Source organism: Panulirus ornatus, chromosome 29 (genome assembly GCF_036320965.1).
Source record: "Panulirus ornatus isolate Po-2019 chromosome 29, ASM3632096v1, whole genome shotgun sequence".
Lineage (NCBI taxonomy): Eukaryota > Metazoa > Arthropoda > Malacostraca > Decapoda > Palinuridae > Panulirus > Panulirus ornatus.
This window is the reverse complement of record NC_092252.1, coordinates 426,472-446,346: the sequence shown is the minus strand read 5'-3', so window position 1 is coordinate 446,346 and position 19,875 is coordinate 426,472. Positions and strand designations below refer to the sequence as shown.

Genomic DNA, 19,875 nt, shown 5'->3' with positions numbered 1-19,875 from the left:
ACCGAAACCACAGCTCCCTTTCCATATCCAGGCCCCACACAACTTTCCTTGGTTTACCCCAGACGCTTCACATGCCCTGGTTCAATCCATTGACAGCACGTCGACCCCGGTATACCACATCGTTCCAATTCACTCTATTCCTTGCACGCCTTTCACCCTCCTGCATGTTCAGGCCCCGATCACTCAAAATCTTTTTCACTCCATCTTTCCACCTCCAATTTGGTCTCCAACTTCTCCTCGTTTCCTCCACCTCTGACACATATATCCTCTTTGTCAATCCTTCCTCACTTATTCTCTCCATGTGACCAAACCATTTCAAAACACCCTCTTCTGCTCTCTCAACCATGCTCTTTTTATTACCACATATTTCTCTTACCCTATTATTACTTACTCGATCAAACCACCTCACACCACTTATTGTCATCAAACATCTCATTTCCAGCACATCTACCCTCCTCCGCACAACTCTATCTATAGCCCACGCCTCGCAACCATATAACATTGTTGGAACCACTATTCCTTCAAACATACCCATTTTTGCTTTCTGAGATACTGTTCTCGACTTCCACACATTCTTCAACGCTCCCAGAACTTTCGCCCCCTCCCCCACCCTATGATTCACTTCCACTTCCATGGTTCCATCTACTGCCAGATCCACTCCCAGATATCTAAAACACTTCACTTCCTCCAGTTTTTATCCATTCAAACTTCCCACCCAATTGACTTGTCCCTCAACCCTACTGTACCTAATAACCTTGCTCTTATTCACATTCACTCTCAGCTTTCTTCTTTCACACACTTTACCAAATTCATCACCAGCTTCTGCAGTTTCTCACATGAATCAGACACCAGCGCTGTAACATCAACGAACAACAACTGACCCACTTCCCAAGCTCTCTCTCATCCACAACAGACTGCATTCTTGCCCCTCTTTCCAAAACTCTTGCATTCACCTCCCTAACAACCCCATCCATAGACAAATTAAACAACCATGGAGACATCACACACTCCTGCCACAAACCCACATTCACTGAGAACCAATCACTTTCCTCTCTTCCTACACACACATGCCTTACTTCCTCGATAAAAACTTTTCACTGCTTCTAACAACTTGCCTCCCACACCATATATTCTTAATACCTTCCACAGAGCATCTCTATCAACTCTATCATATGGCTTCTCCAGATCCATAAATGCTACATACAAATCCATTTGCTTTTCTAAGTATTTCTCACATTCTTCAAAGCAAACACCTGATCCACACATCCTCTACCACTTCTGAAACCACACTGCTCTTCCCCAATCTGATGCTCTGTACATGCCTTCACCCTCTCAATCAATACCCTCCCATATAATTTACCAGGAATACTCAACAAACTTATACCTCTGTAATTTGAGCAGTCACTTTTATCCCCTTTGCCTTTGTACAGTGGCACTATGCAAGCATTCTGCCAATCCTCAGGCACCTTACCATGAGTCTTTTTTTTTTCCTTTGTCGCTGTCTCCCGCGTTTGCGAGGTAGCGCGAGGAAACAGACGAAAGAAATGGCCCAAAACACCCCCATACACATGTATATACATACGTCCACACACGCAAATATACATACCTACTCAGCTTTCCATGGTTTACCCCAGACGCTTCACATGCCCTGATTCAATCCACTGACAGCACGTCAACCTCGGTATACAACATCGATTCAATTCACTCTATTCCTTACCCGCCTTTCACCCTCCTGCATGTTCAGGCCCCAATCACACAAAATCTTTTTCACTCCATCTTTCCACCTTCAATTTGGTCTCCCACTTCTCCTCGTTCCCTCCACCTCTGACACATATATCCTCTTGGTCAATCTTTCCTCACTCATTCTCTCCATGTGCCCAAACCATTTCAAAACACCCTCTTCTGCTCTCTCAACCACGCTCTTTTTATTTCCACACATCTCTCTTACCCTTACGTTACTTACTCGATCAAACCACCTCACACTACACATTGTCCTCAAACATCTCATTTCCAGCACATCCATCCTCCTGCGCACAACTCTATCCATAGCCCACGCCTCACAACCATACAACAATGTTGGAACCACTATTCCTTCAAACATACCCATTTTTGCTTTCCGAGATAATGTTCTCGACTTCCACACATTCTTCAAGGCTCCCAGAATTTTCGCCCCCCTCCCCCACCCTATGATCCACTTCTGCTTCCATGGTTCCATCCACTGCCAGATCCACTCCCAGATATCTAAAACACTTTACTTCCTCCAGTTTTTCTCCATTCAAACTTACCTCCCAATTGACTTGACCCTCAACCCTACTGTACCTAATAACCTTGCTCTTATTCACATTTACTCTTAACTTTCTTCTTTCACACACTTTACCAAACTCAGTCACCAGCTTCTGCAGTTTCTCACATGAATCAGCCACCAGCGCTGTATCATCAGCGAACAACAACTGACCCACTTCCCAAGCTCTCTCATCCACAACAGACTTCATACTTGCCCCTCTTTCCAAAACTCTTGCATTTACCTCCCTAACAACCCCATCCATAAACAAATTAAACAACCATGGAGACATCACACACCCCTGCCGCAAACCTACATTCACTGAGAACCAATCACTTTCCTCTCTTCCTACACGTACACATGCCTTACATCCTCAATAAAAACTTTTCACCGCTTCTAACAACTTGCCTCCCACACCATATATTCTTAATACCTTCCACAGAGCATCTCTATCAACTCTATCATATGCCTTCTCCAGATCCATAAATGCTACATACAAATCCATTTCCTTTTCTAAGTATTTCTCACGTACATTCTTCAAAGCAAACACCTGATCCACACATCCTCTACCACTTCTGAAGCCACACTGCTCTTCCCCAATCTGATGCTCTTGTACATGCCTTCACCCTCTCAATTAATACCCTCCCATATAATTTACCAGGAATACTCAACAAACTTATACGTCTGTAATTTGAGCACTCACTCTTATCCCCTTTGCCTTTGTACATTGGCACTATGCACGCATTCCGCCAATCCTCAGGCACCTCACCATGAGTCATACATACATTAAATAACCTTACCAACCAGTCAATAATACAATCACCCCATTTTTTAATAAATTCCACTGCAATACCATCCAAACCTGCTGCCTTGCCGGCTTTCATCTTCCGCAAAGCTTTTACTACCTCTTCTCTGTTTACCAAATCATTTTCCCTAACCCTCTCACTTTGCACACCACCTCGACCAAAACACCCTATATCTGCCACTCTATCATCAAACACATTCAACAAACCTTCAAAATACTCACTCCATCTCCTTCTCACATCACCACTACTTGTTATCACCTCCCCATTTGCGCCCTTCACTGAAGTTCCCATTTCCTCCCTTGTCTTACGCACTTTATTTACCTCCTTCCAGAACATCTTTTTATTCTCCCTAAAATTTAATGATACTCTCTCACCCCAACTCTCATTTGCCCTCTTTTTCACCTCTTGCACCTTTCTCTCGACCTCCTGTCTCTTTCTTTTATACATCTCCCACTCAATTGCATTTTTTCCCTGCAAAAATCGTCCAAATGCCTCTCTCTTCTCTTTCATTAATAATCTTACTTCTTCACCCCACCACTCATTACCCTTTCTAATCAACCCACCTCCCACTCTTCTCATGCCACAAGCATCTTTTGTGCAATCCATCACTGATTCCCTAAATACATCCCATTCCTCCCCCACTCCCCTTACTTCCATTGTTCTCACCTTTTTCCATACATACATTACATTACATACATTAAATAACCTTACCAACCAGTCAACAATGCAGTCACCCCCTTTTTTTAATAAATTCCACTGCAATGTCATCCAAACCCGCTGCCTTGCTGGCTTTCATCTTCCGCAAAGCTTTTACTACCTCTTCTCTATTTACCAAATCATTTTCCCTAACCCTTACACTTTGCACACCATCTCGACCAAAACACCCTATATCTGCCACTCTATCATCAAACACATTCAACAAACCTTCAAAATGCTCACTCCATCTCCTTCTCACATCACCACTACTTGTTATCACCTCCCCATTTTCCCCCTTCACTGAAGTTCCCATTTGTTCCCTTGTCTTATGCACTTTATTTACCTCCTTCCAAAACATCTTTTTATACTCCTTAAAAAAAAATAAATAGATAAAAAAATGAATATATGATGGCTACCATCAACTGATGATCTGACCATGGATGGCAGCAATCGTAGCATGACAATTTTACTTGTCCACCCGTTTAAGTATCCAGCTGATTTACATTCACATTAGAGGCCTAGAAAGTTCTACATCTATCACTATGTAATCACAGAAAAAAACTGCTCTCAGTAACCCTACACTCAACCCCGTAGGTGCATGCCTATCAACTTCTGACCCCGAAAAAAATATGTGGACTTTTGGATACCTGAAGAGATGGGGAGGAACACTTAATAATACTGATCAATAGCTAAGGAAAGTGAAGATGAATAACAGGTGAAATTTGAAGAAATAAGTGATTCAGAGAGTTATATTAGGAGTAAAGAGGATGGAGGACAGCATAGGACCCCAGCACCCTCATACTCAGAGGTTATGAGACAACTACCCTTGATTTTCCTTCATGTAATCCTAGGGTGAAAGAAGAAAGCTAAGAGTAAATGTGAATAAGAGCAAGGTTATTAGGCTCAGATGGGTTGAGGGACAAGTTAATTGGGAGGTAAGTTTGAACAGAGAAAAACTGGAGGAAGTGGTGTTTTAGATATCTGGGAGTGAATTTAGCAGCAGATGAAACCATGGAAGCAGAAGTGAATTACAGGGTGGGGGAAGGGGCAAAGGATCTAAGAGCGTTGAAGAATGTGTGGAAGGTGAGAATGTTATCTTGGAGAGCAAAAATGGATATGTTTGAAGGAAAAGTAGTTCCAACAATGTTATATGGTTGCAAGGCATGGGCTATAGATAGGGTTGTGTGGGGGAGGGTGGATGTGTTAGAAATGAGATGTTTGAGGACAATATGTGGTGTGAGGTGGCTTGATCGAGTAAGTAATGAAAGGGTAAGAGAGATGTGTGGTAATAAAAAGAGTGTGGTTGAGAGAGCAGAAGAGGGTGTTTTGAAATGGTTTGGTCACATAGAAAGAATAAGTGAGGAAAGACTGGCAAAGAGGATATATGTGTCAGAGATGGAGGGAACCAGAAGTGGGAGACCAAATTGAAGGTGGAAGGATGGAGTGAAAAAGATTTTGAGCGATCAAGGCCTGAACATACAGAAGGGTGAAAGGCATGAAAGGAATAGAGTGAATTAGAACGATGTGTTATACCAGGGTCGATGTGCCGTCATTGGATTGAACCAGGGTATGTGAAGTGTCTGGGGTAAACCACGGAAAGTTTTGTGGAGCCTGGATGTGAAAAGGGAGCTGTGGTTTCAGTGCATTACACATGACAGCTAGAGACTGAGTGTGAATGAATGTGGCCTTTGCTGTCTTTTCCTAGCACTACCTTGCACACACGTGGGGGGAGGGGAGTGCCATTTCATGTGTGACGGGGTGGCGACGGGAATGGATGAAGGCAGCAAGTATGAACATGTACATGTGTATATATGTATATGAATGTATACATTGAAGTGTACAGGTATGTATATGTGCGTGTGTGGGCATTTATGTATATACATGTGTATGTGGGTGGGTTGGGCCATTCTTTCGTCTGTTTCCTTGCGCTGCCTCACTAACGCGGGAGACAGCGACAAAGTATAATAAAATATATAATAATCCTAGAGTGATGGAGAACTTTAGTAAAAGATGATAGTTAATAGCTTGAATGTTCCCAGGTATATTTTGACTGCAAAGAACCATTTTATGAAGTACTGTAGTGCACAGTGTAGTTTGGTATGTGTAGTGTAATACTTATTTTTGTGCCCCAGAAATCCCTTCTATGGACCTCTCACAATATATAGGAACCTGGCCATGTCCACCAGACAAGAGCAAAGTTCAAGATGTATAGGGATATGTAGTTTTATGTGTGAAGTGAATGTAGGATGATTAAGATGTAAGTACTTAATGTCTTCAGAATGAAAGTCACATCACCAGTATGAAGGGTTGTGATGCACTGAATCTGTGTTAGCAATAGTGTTGAGAAAAGATGCTTTCAGAACACAGATGGAGAAAGAATCACTTACACATGCCTGAGTAGTATAGTTTAAGATGGGTAGATGCATGTGTGTGTGTGAGCATGGGGATTCAAGACTTGGTCAGGAGGGCAGTTAATTCGTGCTTCTTCAGTCATTACTGTGAGCATGTCAAGGTCATGTTTGTTTGGTGGAAGGGGGGAATCTATGAGGACTGATTAGTACAAGTGTGAAGTAGGCATAAGTATTCTGTTTTTACTTTGGGGGTCAGTGGTTAGCTATGCTTTGGTTGGCAAGGGAAAGGACTAGGACCATCACAAAAAATGGGTGCAGAGCACATTGAAGCGAAACTATATGGGAAGCATATTCATTTCACTGTCGTGAGTTCTTCTGGTTGCCATCCTGTTAATCATTGTTTTGAGTGGTTTCATGTGGGATTCTTTTCCTTGTCCAAAATGGGTGCCAGCAAATCTTCAGAGGGCATTTGTTTATATTTGTCGAGTGTGGTGTATATATCATGTGTGTCATATGTGATACCAAGAATGGCTGGAGTTCTGTTTCATGGAAATGACTGACCATTCTGGGTTTTGGGAAGGTGCAAGTTAGGTAAGGAGGGCAGTTATTTAGTGCTTTATCAATCATTACTGTGAGCATGTCAATGTTCTTTTTTTTGGGGGAGGGGGTAATCTGTGAGCACAGATTAGTACAAGTGTGAACAAAGTACAAGTTTTCTGTTTCTACTTTAGGGGTCAGTGGTTAGTTATGGTTTGGTTGGCAAGGGAAAGGACTAGGACCACTGCAAAAAATGGGTGCAGAGCATACTGAGGCAAGACTATATGGGAAGCACATTTGTTTCACTGTGGCAAGTGCTTGTGGTTGCCATCCAGCCAGCCATTGTTTTGAGTGGTTTGCAATTCTGGTGTTTATTTTGATAATATGGATAACGTGGAACATGTGGGATTCTTTTCCTTGTCCAAAACGGGTGCCAGCAAATGTGCAGAAGGCATTTGCTGATATTTGTTGAGTGGGGTGTATATATCAAGTGTCATATGTGATACCAAGGATGGAGTTCTGTGGCATGGAAATGACTGATCATTCTGGGTTTTGGGAAGGTGCAAGTTGTATTTGTGTTTGTCTGGGGTTGAGGGAAATAATGGATTACTGTGGGGATGCAGACATTTTATTCTGATGAACCAATGTTCTAACTGTCCGATATAAAGGTGCACATGTATGTTCTAGCATGAGTAGTGTCTGGGTGTCAAAATGTAATTGCACATGTTAGGTCTTTCACATTGTGGCCTGTGGGAGAAGTAGAGAGGTCTTGTAGGAAGAAACTGGAGAAGGTTGGAGAAAGATGTGCTCCTTAAGGAACTCCACAGTAGAGTTTACGGGTTCTGAAGGTGAAGCCTCTTTAAATGTTTGTTGGCCATCTATGAAACTGGTTAATCCTTCATGTTGTTTTTGTGAAGGGTGAAGTTTATCAAGTATCTTTTATATGAGGATATGTTGGTACATTGTCAAATGCTTTGTTGATATCTACTACTACAGTATAATTTTTTTGTGTAAAATTTCTCCATATATTGGTATCAATTCACAAAAGGGGGTTCCTGGGGAAAGAAAATAAAAATGATCTTGTAATTCACCACTACTGCTGAGCCTCTGTAAGAAATAAGAATAGAGTTTGATACAAATAAACAGGATCTCCATGTTCATTCTTAACTCAAGGTGAGAAAGTACTAGACTGAAAATACTGGCAATAACTCATCCCACTCATTTTTACAGTGCAAGGTGTAACATTTCCACTTATACTCATATTATTCACCAGCAATGCTATACCTAAAAAAGAAATATGGGTGAAGTACAATACAAACAAACATACTCTTCTTGTCCTTCCCTCTGGATCAGCCTACTCCTGCCAGCCATACCCCTTCCTCTCACTTATTCTTGGTTTTTATGGTTTTTATTGATTTATTTTACTTTGTCGCTGTCTCCCGCGTTAGCGAGGTAGCGCAAGGAAACAGAAGAAAGAATGGCCCAACCCACCCACATACACATGTATATACATACACGTCCATACACGCAAATATATATACCTATACAACTCAGTGTATACATATATATACACACACAGACATATACATATATACACATGTACATAATTCATTGTCTGCCTTTATTCCCATCGCCACCTCGCCACCCATGGAATAACAACCCCCTCCCCCCTCATGTGTGCGAGGTAGCACTAGGAAAAGACAACAAAGGCCCCATTCGTTCACACTCAGTCTCTAGCTGTCATGAAATAATGCACCGAAACCACAGCTCCCTTTCCACATCCAGGCCCCACACAACTTTCCATGATTTACCCCAGACACTTCACATGCCCTGGTTCAATCCATTGACAGCATGTCGGCCCCGGTATACCACATCATTCCAATTCACTCCATTCCTTGCACGCCTTTCACCCTCCTGCATGTTCAGGCCCCAATCACTCAAAATCTTTTTCACTCCATCTTTCCCATCATTCCCTCCACCTCAGACACATATATCCTCTAGGTCAATCTTTCCTCACTCATTCTCTCCATGTGACCAAACTATTTCAAAACACCCTCTTCTGCTCTCTCAACCATACTCTTTTTATTTCCACACATCTCTCTTACCCTTACATTACTTACTCGATCAAACCACCTCACACCACATACTGTCTTCAAACATCTCATTTCCAGCACATCCACCCTCCTACGCACAACTCTATCCATAGCCCACGCCTCGCAACCATACAACACTGTTGGAACCACTATTCCTTCAAACATACCCATTTTTGCTTTCCGAGATAATGTTCTCGACTTCCAAACATTCTTCAAGGCTCCCAGAATTTTCGCCCCCTTCCCCACCCTATGATTCACTTCCGCTTCCATGGTTCCATCTGCTGCCAGATCCACTCCCAGATATCTAAAACACTTTACTTCCTCCAGTTTTTTTCCATTCAACTTTACCTCCCAATTGACTTGACCCTCAACCCTACTGCCAACTGACTTGACCCTCAACCCTACTGTACCTAATAACCTTGCTCTTATTCACATTAACTCTTAACTTTCTTCTTTCACACACTTTACCAAACTCAGTCACCAGCTTCTGCCGTTTCTCACATGAATCAGCCACCAGCGCTGTATCATCAGCGAACAACAATTGACTCACTTCCCAAGCTCTCACATCCACAACAAACTGCATACTTGCCCCTCTTTCCAAAACTCTTGCATTCTTGGTATGCAAGTGTAATATTTCCACATATATTCATGTTATTCACCACAAATGCTGTGCCTGTGTAAAAAATAAGAGCACTCATGTTGTCAGAAGTGTCAACCCCATCCTTCCTCCTACTTACTCAGCACTCCACCAGGCTAGCTCAAAGGCAGTACAGGTTGAGTATCCCTTATCCAAAATGCCTGGGACCAGAAGTGTTTCAGCTTTTGGAGTATTTATATATACATAATATGTTATGGGAAATGGTATGGAAACAAAGGGTTGGAGCTGAGACATACCTCAACATTTTGACCATGCAACGGAGTTCCTCAGGAGATGCTGATTCCAGCATTCAGCAGGGCCGTATTCCCCAGCAAGGATGGTCACTCAGTCAAGACACCTTGGCATGTTGCTCTCTGATTGGGTCACTTGTCCTGCTACCTCCACTCATTCACAGCAATCTCTGCTGCCTGACATGGCCAACAGATGAACCCAGGCCTTGTGTTAACGTTGTCTTTGGTAGTGATGTAAGCCATTTCTAATGTATTTCATATTTATTTACTTAGGCCCTCGTGCAGGAAAAGCGATCCAATCAGAAAGTGACACAACAAGACATCCGACTGGGTGACCATCACTTGCTGAATGCTGGAATCAGTATCTCCTAAGGAATGCTGCTGAACAGTTGAAACGTTGAGGTATGCCTCAGCTCTAACCTATTTGTTTCCATACCATTCTATTTTCCATATCTGTCATGAAGGATAATAGATAATGAGATATCTTGGGGATGGGACTCAAGTCTAAACACAAAATCCATTCATGTTTCATACACACCTTATACACACAGCCTGAAGGTAATTCATACAATATTCTTAAGAATTTTGCACATGAAACAATGTTTGTGTAACAATGAACCATCAGAAAACTAAGGTGTCACAACCTTAGCTTTTTTAAATGCTTCCTCCAGAGTTATCTGGTATTTGTCTTAGAAGTCTCTCTCTGATTTTATCAACTAACATGATTTCTTGTCCTGCTATGAATGCACACTGCTCTAGTCCTTCAGTAAGTCCATCACACATTTTTACCATGTCATCTATAGGCACTTTTTCTTCAGTGCTAACAAAGTCGTCTTCAACATCTCTTATAACGACCACTTTGATTTAAAACTAATTCAGTTATGGCACTATCAGTCAGTGAATGAACAACTGGAGCCTCATTATCTACAGGCCTTTATGACATGTTCAACAATTTCTTTGAAGCAGAGCAGAGAATAAGAAAAGAAAAAACAAACTAATGCACATAGGTCCAGCAGTGACGATGGGTTTATAGCAAACTAGCACCAACAGAACATCATCAGAGTCCAGCATGGGCAAGTGAGGTCAGGTGTGGTATTTTCCACTTGTGACATCATGTCACCACTCAAAAAGTTTCGGATTTCAGATTAGGAATGCTCAACCTGTAATATAATTTTTCTGTATTTTCTTTTACATTCACAGGCCAATCTATCAATTCATGTGAAAAATTTCTATTCAATGGTGCACATGGTGATGGAATTTCCAGCCAAACCTGCCATTTTAGGGATAATATGTTAAAACCATTACAATTTCCTGGTGAATCATTCCTTACATTATTATACTTTACTGGGCACACTCTCCTATAAGCAGAGTCCCTTAACAACAAATAACCAGACTATATGATGTAACTTACCTAATCCAGGTTCTTCAAGAGTCATGTCCTCAAAAAGTGACTTAAGTTTCTCTTTACTCCAACCACTGGCATTTTTCTCTGACCTTCAGAAAGACAAACAGAAAACACATTACAATAAATCATATAGCAGTGCAATAATCTTTCTCTATTTCTGCATGTTCTTCACATAACATAAATATGCATGTACAGCAGCCTCACCATTACACCCCTCAGCACATCACAAATTGGAACATTTTGCAACAGTGGTACTACAAAAAAAAATGTTAAAAAAAAAAAAAAAAAATGAAAAATGAACCATCAGATGAGCTTAGCCTGAAAATATAATCTTCAAACTTGGTTGGGGAGCCTGACAAACTTTGCACTTCTGTGAAGGTAAGAATTATGTTTCCCATTTTAGAAAGTTGAAATACAAGGAGGGGAGGAAAGTTCTGTGGGGCCTGAGTGTGGAAAGGGAGCTGTGGTTTCGGGCATTATTGCATGACAGCTGGAGACTGAGTGTGAGCGAATGGGGCCTTTGTTGTCTTTTCCTGGCGCTGCCTCGCGCACATGAGGGGGGAGGGGGATGTTATTCCATGTGTGGCGGGGTGGCGATGGGGGTGAGTAGGGGCAGTGTGAATTGTGTGCGTGTATATGTGTGTGTCTGTGTGTGTACATATGTGTGTACGTTGGGATGTGTGAGTGTGTATGTTTGCGTGTGTGGACGTGTGTGCATGTGTGTGGGGGTGGGTTGGGCCATTTCTTTCGTCAGTTTCCTTGCGCTACCTCGAAGGCGCGGGAGACAGCGACAAAGCAAAATAAATAAATAAATATATAAGAATTATGTGATGCAAATCAAGCTTTCAGTCATAAGCTCCCTTGGGTGTTGCAAATAGAAAAGTAATATATGGCTAACCTCACACCAAAAGCTTAAGAGTGTGGACAGGTCCAAAAGAGGGAATCCAGCAAAATATGATACCTTGAAGATGAAAGGGCTGATGACTTCACAAATGATACTCTTTCAAATGCTTCACTGGGAAATTATAGAAATGGTAATTTATTGAGAAAGATTAGTTAAAACAGTCATAATGCTACCAGTGTTGTACTGAAAGCTATTGCTAGCATGGCAATTGACTTACTCATGTTCACAGCAGCTAGGGAAGGGAAACGTGGACAACTAGTACAACATCACAAAATTCATTATATCAAATGAATTTTCTCCCAAACATTTCATAATAGCTTATTCTTTCACTACTGTGTGTGTATATGTAGGAGTTCAAAAAAAAAAAAGAGAAAGGAACAAAAGTCAACTAAAATACAATTATAACACTGAGACTACTTCAAATAAATATAGGTTGAGCATCCCTAATCCAAAAAATCTGAAATCTGAAATGCTCCAAAATGCAAAATGTTTTGAGTGGCAACATGACATTACAAGTGGAAAATACCACACCTAACCTCACTTGCCCATGCTGGGCTCTGACACTTGGCACCAGTTTATTACAAACTATCATCACTGCCAGCCCTATGTGCATTACTCAGTGTTTTTTGCTTATTCTCAGCTCCATATATCAAGTGAGAAAAAAAATGATGTCTGACCTCCCTATACATGCAAAAAATGTACCTGCAGAGTCCATCAGTAAATTGGAACAAGTGGATATCGAAGAATACTTCCCACATATTCTCCCATATGTCGTAGAAGGTGACTAAAGGGGCTAGAAGCTGGGGACTGGAAACCCTCCCCTTCTAGTATTTAAATTTCTAAACAAGGAAACAAAAGAATGAATCAAGCTGGGAGTGCTCATCCTCCTCCTTGAAGGCTCAGATTGAGGTGTCTTAATGTGTGTGGATGTAACCAAGATGAGAAGAAAAAGAGAGTACGTTTGAGGAAAGAAACTTTGATGCTCTTGCAACAAGTGAAACGGAGCTCAAAGGTACAGCAGAAGAACAGTTCAGAAACATCTTGGGAGTAAAGTCAGGGGTTGGTGAGAGGACAAGAGCTAAGGATGGAGTAGCACTACTCCTGAAGCAGGAGTTGAGGGAGTGTGTGATACATTGTAAGGAAGTAAATCCTAGACTGATGTGGGTAAAACTGAAAGTGGATGGAGAGATGGGTGATTATTGGTGCTTATGCACCTGGCCATGAGAAGAAAGATCATGAGAGGCAAGTTTTTTGGGAGCAGCTGAGTGAGTGTCAGCAATTTTGGTACACAAGATCAGGTACTAGTGATGGTTGATTTAAATGTGAAGATGAGTAAAGTAGCAGTTGAGGGTATAACTGGTGTACATTGGGTATTCAATGCTGTGAATGGAAAAGGTGAAGAGCTTGTAGATTTGTGTGCTGAACACACAGGTGACGGGAAATAAATGGTTTAAAAAGAGATATACACGTGTATGTATGTGAGTAGAAGAGATCGTCAAAGAGCATTATTACATTACGTGTTTAATTGATAGGGGTGGAAAAGAGAGACCTTTGGATGTCAATGTGCTGACAGTGAGAGAATGTCAAGGAGATGAGAGTGAGTGAGCTTGAAAAGGAGACGAGTGTGAGGAAGTATCAGGAGAGATTGAGTGTAGAATGGCAAAAGGTGAGAGCAAATGACATGAGAGGAATGGGTGAGGCATGGGATGTAATTAGGGAAGCTGTGATGGCATGTGCAAGAGATGCATGTGGCATGAGAAAGGTGGGAGGTGGGCAGATTAGAAAGGACAGAGATTGGTGGGATGAAGAAGTAAAGTTGCTAGTGAAAGAAAAAAGAGGTGTATGGATGATACTTGTAAGGAAGGCGCGCAAATGACTGGGAAATATATAAGAGGAAGCAGCAGGAGGTCAATAGGAGGGTGCAAGAGTTGAAAAAGAGGGTAAATGAGAGTTGGGGTGAAAGAGTATCATTAAACATTAGGGAGAATAAAAGTTGTTTTGGAAGGAGGTAAATAACGTGCATAAGACAAGAAAACAATGGGTGCATCAATGAAAGAGGCAAGGGGGGAAGTGATAACAGTGGTAATGAGGTGAGGAGGAAATGGAGTGAGTACTTTGAAGGTTTGCTGAATGTGTTTGATGATTGAGGGGAGATACAGGGTGTTTTGGTAAGAGTAGTGTGTGAAGTGAGAGAGTCATGGAGAATGGTTTGGTGAAGAGAGAAGAAAAAAGAGGCATTTGGATGATACTTGCAAGGGAGGAGTGCAAATGAGGGAGATATATAAGAGAAAGCAGCAGGAGGTCAATAAGAGGGTGCAAGAGTTGAAAAAGAGGGCAAATGAAAGTTGGGGTGAGAGAGTATCATTAACTTTAGGGAGAATAAAAGTAGTTTTGGAAGGAGGTAAATAACGTGCATAAGACAAGAGAACAAATGGGTGCATCAATGAAGGAGGCAAGGGGGAAGTGACAACAGGTGATAATGAGGTGAAGAGGAAATGGACTGTTTTGGTTGGGGCGGTGTGCAAAGTGAGAGTCAGGAAGAGTAGTTTGGTGGAGAGAGAAGAGGTGGTGAAAGCCTTGCAGAAGAAGAAATCCGGCAAGGCAGCAGGTTTGGATGGTATTGCAGAATGTATTAAGAAAGGGGGTGACTGCTGATTGGTTGGTAAGGTTATTCAATGTATGTATGGACCATGGATCTTAAGTCCTTCTACAAAGTATATCTATCAACCATATCAAAAGCTTTCTCCAGAACCATAACCTAGCCACTGTGCAAAGGCAAAGGGGAGAAAGGTGAGTGATCAAACAACAGAGGAATAAGTCTGTTGAGTATTCTTGGAAAATTGTATTGGAGGGTACCGATTGTGAGGGGGAGGGCATGTACAGAGCATCAGATTGGGAGGAGCAGTGTGGTTTCAGAAGTGGGAGAGGATGTGTGGATTAGGTGTTTGCTTTGAAAAATGTGTGTGAGAAATACTTAAGAGAAACAGATGGATATGTATTTAGCACTTATGGATCTGGAGAAGGAATATGATAGGGTGGATAGAAGCTTTGTGGAAGGTCTTAAGAGTATACGGTGTGGGAAGTAAGCTGCTAGAAGCAGTGAGTTTTCATCAAGGGTGTAAGACATGTGTACGAGTAGGAAGAGAGTGATTGGTTATGAGTGAAGGTTGGTCTGTGGCAAGGGTGTGTGATGTCCCCATGGGTTTCAATTTGTTTATGGATGGGGTGGTTAGGGAGGTAAATGCAGGAATTTTGGAGAGAGGGGCAAGTATGCAGTCTGTTGGGGATAAGAGGGCCTGGGAAGTAAGTCAGTTCTTGTTTGCCAATGATATAGCACTGGCTGCTGATTTGAATTAGAAACTGCAGAAGTTGGTGACTGAGTTTAGAAAAGTGTGTGAAAGGAAAAAGTTGAGAGTAAATGTGAATAAGATCAAGGTTATTAGGTTCAGCAAGGTTAAGGGACAAGTTAGTTGGGATGTGAGTTTGAATGGAGAAAAGTTGAAGGAAGTGAAGTATTTTAGTTATCTGGAATTGGACTTAGCAGCTAATGGAACCATGGAAGAGGAAGTGAGTCATACAGTGGGGCAGGTGGCAAAGGTTCTGGGAGTGATGAAATATCTGTGAATGGAACCATAAGGGGAAGTGTCATACAGTGGGGGAGGGGTCAAAAGTTTTGGGAGTGATGAAATATGTGTGGAAATAGAGAACATTAAGTCGGAGGTCAAAAATGGGTATGTTTGAAAGAATAGTAGTGCCAACATTATATGGATGTGAGGCATGGGCTATAGATTGGGTTGTACAGAGGTGGGTGGATGTGTTGGAAATGAAATGTTTGAGAGCAATATGTGGTGCAAGGTGGTTTGATCAAGTAAGTAATGAACAGGTAAGAGAGATGTGTGGTATCAAAAGAGTGTGGTTGAGATAGCAGAAGAGGGTGTGTTGAAATGGTTTGAACATATGGAGAGAATGAGTGAGGATAAATTGACAAAAAGGATATATGTGTAAGAGGTGGGGGGAACAAGGAGAAGCGGGAGACCAAAATTGGAGGTGGAAGGATGGAGTGAAAAGGATTTTGAGCAATCGGGGCCTGAACATACAGAAGGGTGAAAGGCATGCAAGGAATATATTGAATTGGAATGATGTGGTATACCTGGGTTGACCTGCTGTCAATGGATTGAACCAGGGCATGTGAAGCATCTTGGGTAAACCCCAGAAAGATCTGTGGGGCCTGGATGTGGAAAGGGAGCTGTAGTTTCAGTGCATTATGCATGACAACTAGAAACTGTGTGTGAATGAATGTGGCCTTTTTTGTCTTTTCTTGGTGCTACCTTGCTGGGGGTGGGTGGACCATAGAAAGGTCTGTGGGGCTTGGATGTGGAAAGGGAGCTCTGGTTTTGTTGCATTACACATGATAGCTAGAGACTGTGTGTGAACAAATGTGGCCTTTTTTTTGTCTTTTCCTGGTGCTACCTCACTTGGGGGGGATGCTATTTTCATGTGTGGCTGGGTGGCAATGGGAATGGATGAGGGCAGCAAGTATGAATATGTACATGTGCATATATGTATACTTCTGCGTATGTATATGTAGGTATATGTTGAAATGTATATGTAGGTATATGTTGAAATGTATATGTATGTATATGTGCATGTAAGAGTGTTTATGTATATACATGTGTATGTGGGTGGGTTAGGCCATTCCTTGTCTGTTTCCTTGTGCTATCTCACTGACACAGGAGACGGCGATTAAGTATAATAACACATAGAGTTGTGCAGAGGAGGGTGGATGTGCTGGAAATGAGATGTTTGAGGACAATATGTGGTGTGAGGTTGTTTGATTGACTAAGTAACGAAAGGGTAAGAGAGATGTGTGGTAATAAAAAGAGTGTGGTTGAGAGAGCAGAAGAGGGTGTATTGAAATAGTTTGGTCACATGGAGAGAATGAGTGAGGAAAGATTGACAAAGAGGATATATGTGTCAGAGGTGGAGGGAACAAGGAGAAGTGGGAGACCAAACTGGAGGTGGAAGGATGGAATGAAAAAGATTTTGGGCGATTGGGGCCTGAACATAGCAGGAAGGTAAGCATCTAAGGAATATAGAGAATTGGAACAATGTGGTATACCAGGGTCGACGTGCTGTCAATGGACTGAACCAGAGCATGTGAAGCTTCTGGAGTAAACCAAGGAAAGTCTTGAGGGGTCTGGATGTGGAAAGGGAGCTGCGGTTTCGGTGCATTATACATGACAGCTAGAGACTGAGTGTGAACGAATGTGGCATTTGTTGCCTTTTCCTAGTGCTACCTCGCGCACTTGTGGGGGGAGGGGGGGTGTCATTTCCTGTGTGGCAGGGTGGCAACGGGAATGAATAAAGGCAGCAAGTATGAATTATGTACATACATGTATATATGTACATATGCATTATTTATCATTATTATGTACATATGTGTATATATGTATATGTCTGTCTATGTATATATGTATCTGTTGAAATGTATAGGTATGTATATGTGCATGTGTGGACGTGTATGTATATACATGTGTATGTGGGTGGGTTGGGCCATTCTTTCGCCTGTTTCCTTGCGCTACCTCGCTAACGTGGGAGACAGCGACAAAGTATGCTAACTAAAATAAATATTTATTTTATACATATTCGCCATTTCCCATGTTAGCAAGGTAGCGTTAAGAACAGAGGACTGAGCCTCAGAGTAAATATCCTCACTTGGCCCCCTTCTCTGTTCCTTCTTTGGGAAAATTAAAAACGAAAGGGGAGGATCTCCAGCCCCCCATTCCCTCCCCTCTCAGTCCCCTTCTACTACATGCAGGGAATATGTGGGAAGTATTCTTTCTCCCCCATATATATATATATATATATATATATATATATATATATATATATATATATATATATATATATTTCATCCTTGATTGCTGTTTATCATGTTAGTAAGGTAAAACCAGGAACAGATGAAGAAAGGCCACATCTACTCACATCCATCTCTAACTGCCTGTGTCATGCACCAAATCCACAGCTCCTATTTACAACCAGGCCCAAAAAAGCTTTCCTTGGTTTACCCCAGACACTTCACATGCCCTGGTTCTGTCCAGCGACAGCACACTGACCCCAGTATATCGCACTGTTCCTATTCACTCTATCCCATGCACACCTTTCACCCCAGTGCTTGTTCAGGCCCTGATCAAGCAAAATCTTTTCGCTCCATCCTTCCATTTCCAATTTGGTGTCCCCATTCTCCATGTTCCCTCCACTTCTGACACTCCTTGATTTATGCATATGTGGTTTATGTCATATATAGAATAATGCACAGTTCATTAATACTTTAAAATACATGCAAGCTTCCAGGAGCCCCTGGAAAGAGGTCCTGAATAACACCCGGATTCTTTCTGAGAAAGAGGTCCTGTGATAATGATGGACTTTCATGGTGTAGCGATTAGTGTAACTAACCATGTCGCATTCATGAGCTGCCTGGGGCCAGTTAGATATAAAGAAACAGCTGACAGAGTATGTGGTCATGCAGTCCCAAACAATATATTTTCATTATTATACTTTGTCGCTGTCACCCACGTTAGCGAAGTAGCGCAAGGACACAGACGAAAGAATAGCCCAACCCACCCACATACACATGTACAAAGATACACATCCACACACAGCACATACACATACCTATACATCTCAACATATACATATATATACACACAGACATATACATATATATACACAGGCATATACATATATACACATGTACATAATTCATACTGTCTGCCCTTATTCATTCCCGTCGCCATCCTACCACACATGAAATGACAACCCCCACCCCCCCACATGTGCACAAGGTAGCACTAGGAAAAGACAACAAAGGCCACATTCGTTCACACTCAGTCTCTAGCGGTCACGTATAATGCACCGAAACCACAGCTCCCTTTCCACATCCAGGCCCCACAAAACTTTCCATGGTTTACCCTAGGCACTTCACAAGAGATGCATATAATGTTAATACATTTCTTGCCAATATCATTTCAGTTACTTGGTGAGATTTTTGCAGATTCTAATAATATTTCACAAATTAATTACTGAACCTACTTTTACATTCATCAACCCAACATTCCCCCTGATATACATCATCCTTGATGACTTATCTAATATCATTCAATAAAATGAATGCTCCAAATCATACTTCACAACCATTCCTGGATTCACTAAACAATAAAACCTCAAAGATGACATGAGACACTTCTATTAACAGTTCATCTAATATCTATTGAAACTTCAGCATCTATAGAAAGTTCTTCCCCTTATATTAAGACACTTAGATAAACCTAACCTAATGTAACTTACGTAAACCTTGCATAATGTACCCCTACAAAACAAAACAAAATGTAATTTACCTGATGAAGTCTGAAACAAACTTAACCTATCTACACAATACCTTATTACACCAAACCAGATCTAACCGAAACCAATGTAGGGAAGTGTTGGCCAACCCTAAAGAACACAGTTAATCCTCAGAGTTAAGCTATTCTACAGATTACCTCTACCTTAAATTTATCAATTCAAATTTTCTGATATATTACTACTAATTTATCTAATATGGTTCAATAAAATATAATGCTCAAATTCCATCTCAACTATTACAGTATCCACCAACTACACAATATTCCTTGAAGAAAATCACTCGAAATTCATAGCTAATAGCGATGCAGAGCTAAACCATAATTACCAATAAAAAATATCATCTTACTAAAGCTCCCCGGCACAAACCACTTCTAAAAGTTATCGAGGGTCTACCAATATGAGTTTCTTTCTACGGTGGTTTTCTTGTGCCTCTAAACTGGGACTTTATCCAATTTCGGTTTTTAACTTCTGAAGTACACTTCCCCATTTCCATTCAGGATCTCACACATG

At 41.5% G+C, this 19,875-nt stretch overlaps 1 protein-coding gene across 2 annotated transcripts in view; it reads right to left on the bottom strand.

Annotated features, from left to right (window-relative positions):
- The window catches only part of LOC139757986 (activator of 90 kDa heat shock protein ATPase homolog 1), an 80,834-nt gene that overhangs the window by 60,440 nt on the left and 519 nt on the right, over positions 1-19,875 (bottom strand). For both annotated transcript variants that reach the window (XM_071678926.1, XM_071678927.1), the window contains exon 2: positions 11,064-11,146. In XM_071678926.1, coding sequence (XP_071535027.1) covers positions 11,064-11,146 — 83 coding nt within the window. The remainder of the gene's footprint in view (positions 1-11,063; positions 11,147-19,875) is intronic.